Raw genomic sequence first — 11,910 nt, forward strand, 5'->3', positions numbered from 1 at the left:
CTAACTAAGACATTGTACTGTTCACATCTAGGACGGGGCAACTACTATAAATGAAAATATTTTCATTTAAGTTCATATCCAAAACAATTTGCTTATTTGGCAAATAGTCTCAATACACTTCGTCTCGTCTCGTTTTATAACCAGCTGTACTGTCTCCCAATGTACCCTCTAGTCCTATTGTATCACCTCACGCCACGCAAAAATTTTCAATTTTAACCGTTAACTTTTCCAGATCACTTTCTCTGCAAGCAGACCTATGTTTAAAAGGTAAATGCCTACAACCTCATTGTCAGCAACCCGAAGTAGTTATAGTGGTCTTTGAATTAATTATGATAAATTCTATTTTCTTTCGTTTTCAGACTAAAATACGTTGCGCAGACACAGCTTAGCGAAACATTTAAATAAGTTTAAAACGAAGTAAAATGAGGAGTAATTATTTCTACAATTGCAATGATTAAAAAATTTTAATAGGAAGAGTTAGCGATATCTCTACAACACGCAGGCTCCTCAAAAGCGCATATCTCTGAAATTCCTTTTCTACGTTCGTCAGCTTTCAGTTATTCAAGAGGAATATAACAGTATCAATCTCACCTTTGTTTATAACTCGCTCAAAGATTAAACTTCACTTTTAAAAAAAGTTTTCACTTTAGAATAGTTTTAAAGAAATGAAATATTTTGAACTGATTTTTTTATTTCCAGGAGAGTCCCATCAACAATATTGGTAATTTAAATTCCCTATTTAAAACTAAAAAAAAAAGCTATTTAGCTGGAATCTAGTAATGTTCCCTTTTTAGGTTATTTACAAGCCAAATCTTCCATGTACAAAAGCTAAATAAAATATCTCCGCATCATATACTTACGGTGAAAATAATTTTCGATTTGGAGTAATTCAAATGAGTCAATTTAAACTAGCACTCTAGATTATCTTAACATAACCGGACCAAACAGTTTTATGCTGATAAAATCTATAAAAAAAACGAAATACGTAGACTAAGATAAAAAACTACAGAATGTTGCACGGTAATGTATTAGAATTATGAAAGTGCAATGAGCATAAACATACAATTAAGAATACAATATATACTTAGAAAGTGAACAAGGCAAAACAACATGCGGTTACTGAACTTCAAATTTAATAGGATTTCGACAGGTCTTCATTGAATACAAACTTTTGGTTTAGGAAAGTTATTAGGACAAACATCATTCATATATCATTTATCAATAAAGTTGGTAAAACTTAAGGAGCCTTTTTGGGTATTGTATTTCCAAGACCATCGTAAAACCCTACAAGGGAATTAGGCATTGCCGAATCAACAATTTCGGTTGGTAACCTACCTCGAAGGTCTGGTTGTAATAAGCTTAGCAAATTAGTTTTGTTTGCATCTCCAGGAACTTTAATGCACACCAAAGCACATGGGTGATCGAAACCCCGAACAAAGTCTGCTATCGGTGGACATTTGGAATACTCAATACTCACTGCACAGGTAGCTATGAATTTATCGTTTTCCACATTGAATATAAGATCCACGAAATCTCTTGGGGATATGATATTTATTACTTCAGCCCCAGTGTACATTCGTGCTATTTTCAAATTAGGACTCAATACTTCAAGACACTCGATACCAGCCATTCTTTTATCCCATTGAAGGCGGAGAGAATCAGGTGACGGGTCTAAATATTGAAATACAGTATCAGGGGATGCTTCAATTATTCCCTCAGCTTTGTATAAATTACCATTAAATTCTGTTGATTTACGAGAAGATACAATAACATTTGGCTTATCCACAATAACTTTCCATCCATTTCCATCTTCCATATAATCTTCTACTGTAGAAAGTAATTTCTTGGCGAGGTTTTCGTAATCTTCCTTTGACATGGTGAAGAGCTGAAAATAATATACCGTTATATTATTTCATGAAAATTATCATTATAGCTTCTTTGTTTCTGAGAAGAATATAGTATTCATTAAAAACGGATTTTATTGCAATAAAGCAATAAAAAAAGTGTTATTGTAATAAGTTTAAATCATAACCGGTCAGAGAAAAAAATTACAGCATACAGAGAATTATTTTAGAATAAAAACTCTTTCTACTCATATACAGAAAAATAAAAGCCCACTTGCGAAACTTACCTCAACAAAACCTATACTCGTTCACGTTCAAACTTTGCAAATGATCCGTTAAACGGCATTTATGCTTTATATATGTGTACACACAAACAAATGAGTGTGTGTATTTGTTTGAATTTGATTTTTAAAACGAGGTTGTCTAATATGTCACAACAAAGAACATTCTAAGCATTATTATTTTTGGATCAAACCATTCTGACAGTCAATTAATAACGAATGTTTTCGTTGATGGTCTCACCAATAATTTTTCACGAGATATACAGTTAATTTTTTAAAGCATTGCTATGGTGAGTACCACATTGATAGTAAAGACTTTCAAACTAAAATTTATATTTAATTAAACTGATTAAAGGTGTACGCAAAGGGAAATTCTTTCAGGATAGAATAATTAAGTTTTCAATTCTGTTTAAGTTACTGTGTTTTCTAATTTTTATAAACGAAATATGTGACAATAGTCACTAGAGATCCTTCAAATTGAATGGAAAACAAATTTCGGATAAGGATATTTCTCGATCTGTCGGAGAAAAAAGAAAAAACCGTATGCTAATTTTATTCTTTTATCTTTCATTTATTTCGGTCACTGGACTGCAGCAATGTAGGAATACCTCCTTGAAGAGTTTAGTCGAACAATTCCATCCCAGTGCTTATTTTTTAAAAGTCTGGTACTTATTCTAGCGGTTTTTGTTGCTAAACCGCTAAGTTACAGGATCTAAACAAATCATCACTGGTTGTCAAACGATGGTTGTTGTTTGTGGTGGTGGTAATGGAGAACACAAACACATGTACACACACACATGTATATACACATACGCGACAGGCTTCCGCAATTTCTGCCTAAAAAATTCATTCATGAGGCATTGGTCGATCTGGGCTATAGCAGAGGACATTTACCCAACATTCCACGCAATGAGACAGAACCTGAAACCAAGTGGTTGCAAAGTGAACTTCTTAGCCACACAACCATGCCTCCACCTAATCTAAATTTAGTTGTAATTTTAGCAACCACCCGCAAAGCAAAAAAAAAAAACAAAAAAAACCCTAATATTTTTGGTAGGAAATTTTTGAGAGGACACATCAAGAATTTTTTGGTGGAGAGTTTTTTCTTGTTTTTCCAAATATTGTATTCTAGTATTAACAGATAGAATCGGAAAGAAGATACAACCACTGACGATTCTTAGTTGAAGATGAGTTATATTGGTTTCAAATTTTGGCACAAGGTCAGCAATTTCATGAGAGGGACCAAGTCGATTAAATCGACACCCGTGCCGCAACTGGTGTTTATTTGTCGACCCTGAAAGGATGAAAGACAAAGTCGACTTCGGCGGAATTTGAACTCAGAGCGTAAAGATGAACGAAATGCTCCTAAGCATTTTCCTCGACATGCTAACGATTCTGCCTGCTCACTAGCTTAAAGATGGGTTATAGTGATCAGTCGAAATATTTCTTTTTGATTCAAGTCATGTATGGGCACAGGCGTAGCTGTGTGGTAAGAATCTTGCTTCCCAATCACATGGTTCCGGGTTCAGTCCCACTGCGTGGCACCTTGGGCAGGTATCTTGTCCACAGTTCAAAGTAGCCGGCTACACAGACCACAAATTTGTGGATAGGATCCATAGGCAGGGCCCCGGGTATTGGAAGCCGAACGCGTCTTTCCCAGCTCGTCAAGCTTTCAGGTACCGGGTTAGCAAGCTAGTCCATCAGAAGTCGGCAGGCGCAATCGTCAACCGTTGGTGGATATCCCTGAAAAGGGCTATTAGAGTAGAGGCAGTAGGATTTTGTAAGAAACTAGCCTTAGAGGAATCTAGGATAGAGGGAGAGATAGTTAGGAAGGTAGATGAAGCGCTTAGGAGCAGTATTGCGACTGATGTGAAGGCGGCGAGATTGGCTCTTGATCAATTCTTCAATGTCAAGCACGAATGTTGCATTGTCAAAGCTAGGGCGCGTACTCTTAGACATAAGTCGATGGGCCCGGGTGGCAGAATTGTAACGTGGAAACAAAGCCACAATTCGGTCTTTGTTGCGCTGTGACGGACGTATGCTACACGAGCCCAAGTAGATGTGTACAGAATTTCAGCAGCACTTCACCGAACTGTTCGGGGTGCGCGGTGTGTCGGGGACGGAAGTGGATTTCACCTCCTACCTCGGTGGCATACTGCACTTTTCGGCCAAGGATGCGGAGCTCTGCGAAATGCCGATAACAGCCGGAGACACACGGGATGCCATGAAGGCCTGTACAAGAGAGAAGTTTCCGGGGTTGGATGGTCTATCTTTCGAGCTTTATCTTCATATGCCAGACTTGTTCGGTGATCTCTTGGTGGATGTCTATCACGACTGGCAGCAGAACGGGAGAATACCCACTGCTGTGAGTATTTGTTTCCACGTTACAATTCTGCCACCCGGGCCCATCGACTTATGTCTAAGAGTACGCGCCCTAGCTTTGACAATGCAACATTCGTGCTTGACATTGAAGAATTGATCAAGAGCCAATCTCGCCGCCTTCACATCAGTCGCAATACTGTTCCTAAGCGCTTCATCTACCTTCCTAACTATCTCTCCCTCTATCTCTCCTAACTATCTCTCCCTTTGATCAATTTATATCAATCAACAGTTTTTGACAGGGTCGACCATCAATACATGGAGGTTGTCCTCGCAGCGGCCGGCTTCGGTCCTGTTTTCAGAGGCTGGATCCCTGCAATGTATAACGGCATCTGTTCGGTGGTCAAAGTAAACGGCCATCTTTCAGAATCGTTTAGCATCTCTCACTCGGTCCGTAAAGAATGCACACTCTCTCCCTTTATGTACGTGTTGGTTCTCGAGTCATTACTGAGGAAGTTGGATATTTCGAGGGACATCTCGCGTGATCTAGGAGGCAGAACTTTAGTGTCGGTTTATGAGGACGACGTCACCGTAATAGTGTCGGAAAGCTCGGAAATCGAGGTGATCGGTTTTACTTTAAGAGAGTACAAAGCGGTCACAGGAGCAAAAATTAACCAGGACAAGTCGGTGGACCTGCAACTCGTCATCTGGAGAGGCGGATCCATGCCAACCGACAGCGTGGTAGGGCACTGGACAGAAGGACCAGTTAAATTGCTCGGGGTCTGGTTTGGTTCGGACGTCTAAGTAGACAAAAACTGGGGGGAGGTGACGAGCAAGGTAGCCAATCTCACCCAGAAATGGGCAGAGACGAAGCTGTCCCTGAAAGGTCGGGTGGAGGTGGTGAACGCGTACATCGCTTCCCTAACTTACTACCGCCTGACAGCCGTCCATTGCCCTGCTTCATGGCTGACCAAACTGCAGCGCTTGCTCTCCCGCTTTCTGTGGAGGGGTCGTGTTCCACTCGTCAGACGGTCCATCTGCTGTCAACAGCCGCTCAGTGGAGAACTGGGTATGCCGTAGCTAATGATGCGCAGACACGCGCTGAAGCTGCAGCGTCTCCAGCATTTTCTTAACGGTGAACAGGTGTGGTTGCTGTTTGTCAAGCAGCATTTTCCGCAGCTCGTCTCAATGACAGAGCTACAGTCCTGCATCAAACATAAACCAAGAAAGGGTGCTTGGCACCTGGAGTGTCGGCAAGTGCTCACAGCTATCTGCAGGTCGGGTAACGCGGTCGGTGGAAGTTCTACTGTGGAGTTCTGTACGGGATTAGTGGTGGGCAAGAGCAGCGATGTCCTCGGGAAAACTCTGGGCGTCGGGAGGGATCAATTAACTGGTCATTTCCGGAGGACTTTCGGGCCGGAGCCTATGGATAACTTTAGAAATCCCTGGCCTGGCAGTGCTACCGGGGAGCTCTGCCGGTTCGAGACAAGCTCTGCAGACATAGAAGTGCTGTCAGACAGACCTGTCCGAGGTGTGTGCAGGGCGACGAATCCGTCCTGCACGCACTTGTCCAGTATCCGTGCATTACTGACTTGTGGAACTTTGTCGAACAGCTGTTATCACGTGTAGGACGGATTCGGTTATCAGCCGAGTCCATCATGAAGATCGCCTACCTCTTTCCTTTGGTCGGGAAGGAAAGGTAGTTTTCCTCTGTCTGGTGGCTATGACGAAGTAGGTATTGTGGTGGACGATATTGAAAGGACTGAATACAGATACTTACCTCTTCGACTTTTTCAAGTTCGACTTGAAAAGGAAAGTGAGAGTAGAGAGGGAAGTTCTATACCCCACACACCCAATAAATTTGTTGAAAGGTGTTCCCAGTTTTGTATTGTCCCTATTTGTTTTGTGTTCGGCCCTTGTGGCCAGTAAAGAAACTATTTTTGTTGTTATTATTATTATTATTATTATTATTATTATTATTATGAAAAGGAAGATGAGAGTAGAGAGGGAAGTGCTGTCTCATAGCAAATTCGTTGAAAGATGGGTGACTGTTGGAAGAATGGCCAGTATAAACGGACCAATTCTGAGAATACACCTATAGAAAAAAAAAAATGGAAAAAAAAAGAAAAAAAAAAGGTAATGTAAAAGGAGAAAGGGCTCTATACCCCTTTCTTATTTTTTCTGACCAGGCTCCCGTGGTTTTATGGGTTTTTCCACGTGTAACTTTTCCTTTTTCGAAGCGCCCCCCCCCTTTGGGAGTTCTATTTGTTTATTTAGCTATTTATTTATCTATTTATTTGTTATATCTTTCTCCGTTTTCTTCCCTATTTAGACGAACTTTCCTACCTTTTCGGACAAAACCTTTTGTAACCTTCGTCCTGTCTTTGTCCTTATATGTTTTTAATTGATATTAGCCCTTGTGGCCAATAAAACGAATTAATTATTATTATTATTAAAGGCGGCGAGGTGGCAGAAACGTTAGCACGCCGGACGAAATGCCTAGCAGTATTTCGTCCGCCGCTACATTCTGAGTTCAAATTCGACTTTGCCTTTCATCTTTGTGGCAAAAATTTGAAATAATAATAATGGTAATAATAATAGTTATTAGTGTTGTTGTTGTTGCTCTGTGATAAGATTTAATGCACAATTATATTTTATAAACTTAGCTTTGAAACTGTAAACACATGTAAAAACAAATTCGCTTCGTATTTAGAAAAGAATAATGATTGACTTAGCATGGTGTTTCTCAGAAGGCAAGTACACATTACTGTTCGGCTTACAAAGAGAGCTTATAGTAAATAGCTATTTACATCAAGCTTATTTGTAAATAGCTATTTACATCAAGCACCAACCAAAACTTAACTGATATGGCCAGTATAATTTCCATTTTAAATTTCTAAAATCTTATCTACAGAATATAGACATCATATTCAACCAGTCTGTCCTACGGCTTTTCTGAGTTGTTTCGCGTCGTTCCTGCTTGTCAATCGATCTCTGATGATATCTTGAGCTTTAACTGAGCAATTGTTGCAGTAGTAATTTTGAAGCGATTCCTAGCGCATTCCATTTTGATCGAAGTGTTTACCGTCCCTCCACTCTTGTAGGAAAAGAAATCTATACTTTAATATGGCCGTATATTTTTCAATACATATGGGAATATGATATTATTTACTCATATAGTCTTCTTCATGTCTTAATTTTGAATGAAGTGCTTCAAGTTTATAGTAGAATGTTTCAAGATTACTTACATGGGTTCGAAATACATGTTGACTTGTTAATGTTTTTCTTTGTTTAAGAGTTTCAGCAAAAAACACCTATAATTATCACTAGGTTTCCGAATCTAATGACGATTCATTGAAGAATTGGTGACGTTTTTGCATTTCATTATGCCCGTAACGGAGGCACAATAGCCCAGTGGTTAGGGCAGCAGACTCGTGGTCATAGGATCGCGGTTTCGATTCCCAGACCGGGCGTTGTGAGTGTTTATTGAGCGAAAACACCTAAAGCTCCACGAGGCTCCAGCAGGGGATGGTGGCGAACCCTGCTGTACTCTTCCACCACAACTTTCTCTCACTTTTACTTCCTGTTTCTGTTGTGCCTGTAATTCAAAGGGTCAGCCTTGTCACACTGTGTCACGCTGAATATCCCCGAGAACTACGTTAAGGGTACACGTGTCTGTGGAGTGCTCAGCCACTTGCACGTTAATTTCACGAACAGGCTGTTCCGTTGATCGGATCAACTGGAACCCTCGACGTCGTAAGAGACGGAGTGCCAACAATAATTAATCGAGTGTAATCAAATATACTGCGCTTAGACATACTTTTAATACACATGAAATATATTTAAGAGCAGGTTATCTGTGCATTGACATACTTTTATTAACAGAAAATTATGTAATGCATCTTCGCTAGCAGAATATATTTTGTGTCTAATATCTAAAGGCATTGGTTAGAGAATGCAATGGAGCACCACCTCAACAGCTGTCGCATACATCGGAAATAAAAGAAGGGTGTAGACTTTTCACAGTAGAAGTGCTCAAAATACATCTAGCATATAAAATATTACTCAATCGTAGAAGCAAGTCCGTAATCTCTTGTAAATAGAAACTCAACATGCCCGTAGCGCTGTCTTCGCGATCTCAGTCGAGAATATTTCGCATCTTTAACGTCGGCAATGCTCTCTGTTCAAAATGACTTCAATTAATCCCCAATGTAGAAATAGTAAATTTCTAATTCAAGTTATTAGTTGAATTACTAAGACGGTTTACTGACAGTAGTTTATTAAGGGAGGTCTTTATTAATGAAATGACTCACAAAGAAGCTTTCTCTAAATCACTATCAGACATTTCTTATATCTTAGATTCATCTCATTGAACTTGTCAGGAAATTAAATCCTGGACAGGGCACTGATGTATTTGCTATTGATGGGCAAATTAAGTGTTTGCTATTGATGCTATTTGAATAATTTATAAAGATTTCAATAGTGTCATTGTTTACTACAGTAAATAGTTCTAGCAAAATACACATGCTAATAAGTCCGTAATTTCGCTTACGCGAATATTGGCATCAAATTGAAACGTAATGGTAACGTTATACAACATGAACTGTTGAATAATCTCTAAAATGCACGTACATTTTGGATAGGTGTCTGTGTGGCAAGAAATTTTCTTTGCAACCCCACGGCCTCGGGTTCAGTTTCACTGCATGGCACCTTGGGTAAGTGTCTTCTACTATAACCTCGGGCTGATCAAAACCTTGTGAATGGATTTAATAGACGGAAACCGAAAATAGTCCGCCGTGTATAATGCATATATATATATATATATATATATATATAACACTGACACTTCATTTTAACACATATATTTACCAAAATTACATTAAAATATCTTGAAATACTAAAGAGTGAATTTATTCAATAAAACCGCCGTTGGCTTCAACCATGGCCACTAGACGACTTCGGAATCTTCTGCAACTCTTCTGGCCGGTCTCCTTGTTTAAGTTGGTGAATGCTGCCATAACCCTTGCCTTCATTTCATCGTTGGTGTTACAAGGAGTTTTGTTGGTTTCTCGCTCAACTGCACCACACGCATAATAATCATGGGGGTTACAGTCTGAGGAGTTAGGCGGCCAGATGTTAGTGGTAATGTAGTCGCAGAAATTGTCTGGTGCTGTTTTTCTCACAGACGGTGTCCAACTGACCCTACTATACTGTGTTGTCGACAAAATAAAAACAAATAATGCACATACGCGAAATTAAAAACATGAAACATAAAATCGCACCCAACCTGTATATGTGCGTGTGTATGTGTGTGTGCATGTGTGTATGTGTGTGTGTGTTTGTATCTATGTTTATTCCACCAGTGGAGGCGCAATGGCCCAGTGGTTAGGGCAGCGGACTCGCGGTCATAGGATCACGATTTCGATTCCCAGACCGGGCATTGTGAGTGTTTATTGAGCGAAAACACCTAAAGCTCTACGAGGCTCCGACAGGGGATGGTAGCGAACCCTGCTGTACTCCTTCACCAAAACTTTCTCTCACTCGTTCTTCCTGTTTCTGTTGTACCTGTATTTCAAAGGGCCAGTCTTGTCACACTGTGTCACGCCGAATATCCCCGAGAACTACGTTAAGGGTACACGTGTCTGTGGAGTGCTCAGCCACTTGCACGTTAATCTCACGAGCAGGCTGTTCCGTTGATCGGATCAACTGGAACCCTCGTCATCGTAAGCGACGGAGTGCCAACATTATTCCACCAACTGGTGTTGGTGTGATTACACCCCCATAACTTAGCGGTTCGGCAAATGAAAGTACTAGAATAAGCACTAAGCTTTAAAAAGAGGTGCTCCAGCATGGCTGCAGTCAAATTACTGAAACAATAAAAGAATTAAAAAATACACACACCCGCATATATGAAATCAAAATAAGTAACAGGGTTTCAAGTATTTAAATTGATGTAATGAATGCATTGTTCAATTAAACGGAATCGCTTGAAACGGTCGTACTGCATTACTACTTGAAATCTTGTTACTTGTTTTGATTTTATTCGCCTTACTTCGAGCTGTGCGGATAATGCCAGACTGACTTGGTGCTTCAACTTAAGTATCTAATTCAACTGAATCTTAATTACTTCTTTTATATATATATATATATATATATATATATATATATATATATATATATATATATATATATATATATATATATATATATATATATATATATATATATATATATATATATATATATATATATATATATATATATATATATATATATATATATATATATATATATATATATATATATATATATATATATATATATATATAGGCACAGGAGTGGCAATGTGGTAAGTAGCTTGCTTATCAACTATATGGTTCCGGGTTCAGTCCCACTGCGTGACACCTTGAGCAAGTGTCTTCTACTATAGTCTCGGGCCGACCAAAGCCTTGCGAGTGGATTTGGTAGACGGAATCTGAAAGAAGCCCGTCGTATATATATATATATATATATATATATATATATATATATATATATATATATATATATGTGTGTGTGTGTGTGTGTGTGTGTGTGTGTGTGTGTGTGCGTGCGTGTGTGTGTGTGTGCGTGTGTGTGTGTGTGTGTGTGAATGTGCGTGTGTGTGTGTTTGTGTGTGTGAGAGCAGATAAAAAAAGTGAGGTGAGAAAATAGAGGTTTATTATATTTGTCTACAATATTGATAGTCATATAATAAATGTTATATCAATATTAACACACATATCAAATATACATATACATGGATATATGTGCGTGCGTATACCCATACATAGAAGGGGCTGATATAGGAACCAACAGATTAATCCTGAGAACGATTCATGATAGTTAAAAACATCACCTCTACCATAGAGAATATGCTTAACAGGCAATAGATGTATACTGCATGTTGCAATTTATGATTTACATTAAAGGAGCAATGTGCTGATATATCTCAGACAACGTGGTTTTGGTATAGTAAAGGTAATCTGTGGATAGCCTTGTTACTAGTTGTTAGGTTCACGCGGGCGCTTTCGGATCAAAGTTCCTTCTTCAGATCTTCTTTACAGTAGCCTTTAAGGAAAAGATACATGGCCCAGCGAGACTGGTGAGGATAATGTACTGGTATATCTCAGGCTACATAATTATGGTATAATGTAGGTAATCAGTGGATTTGTGAATTGTTTCAGAAACATTTTTTTCGAGGTTTTTTTTTTTTTAAGTTTGTGAAGCTTTTAAAGCTAAGCTTTTAAAAAACATTTTCTTTAAGCAATTGTTTCTTTAAGCGGTGTTTTGAGATTTCTTCTCTTGTCTTGTTCTTTACTGCTTCTAACTTCTTTTAACTCCTCTTAACTTCCTTTAATTTATTCAATTGCAGTATTTCATCCACCCCTTTACCTTCCTAACCTTTCGTACTAATGGTGTTATCCAGTTATCTTTCTTTTAAGAGA

At 38.8% G+C, this 11,910-nt stretch overlaps 1 protein-coding gene across 1 annotated transcript; it reads right to left on the reverse strand.

The window, feature by feature from the left end:
- Positions 1 to 1,115: 1,115 nt before the first annotated feature.
- On the reverse strand, positions 1,116 to 2,288 carry LOC106868176 (stAR-related lipid transfer protein 5). The gene is made up of 2 exons (XM_014913320.3): positions 2,132 to 2,288; positions 1,116 to 1,885 (listed from the first exon to the last, which is right to left on the reverse strand). The coding sequence occupies exon 2, from the start codon at positions 1,874 to 1,876 to the stop codon at positions 1,238 to 1,240; it is 639 nt and encodes a 212-aa protein (XP_014768806.1). The 5' UTR covers positions 1,877 to 1,885; positions 2,132 to 2,288; the 3' UTR covers positions 1,116 to 1,237.
- Between the last annotated feature and the right edge of the window lie 9,622 nt (positions 2,289 to 11,910).

This window comes from Octopus bimaculoides, chromosome 6 (genome assembly GCF_046866305.1).
Source record: "Octopus bimaculoides isolate indiv1 chromosome 6, ASM4686630v1, whole genome shotgun sequence".
NCBI classification, from domain to species: Eukaryota; Metazoa; Mollusca; class Cephalopoda; order Octopoda; family Octopodidae; genus Octopus; species Octopus bimaculoides.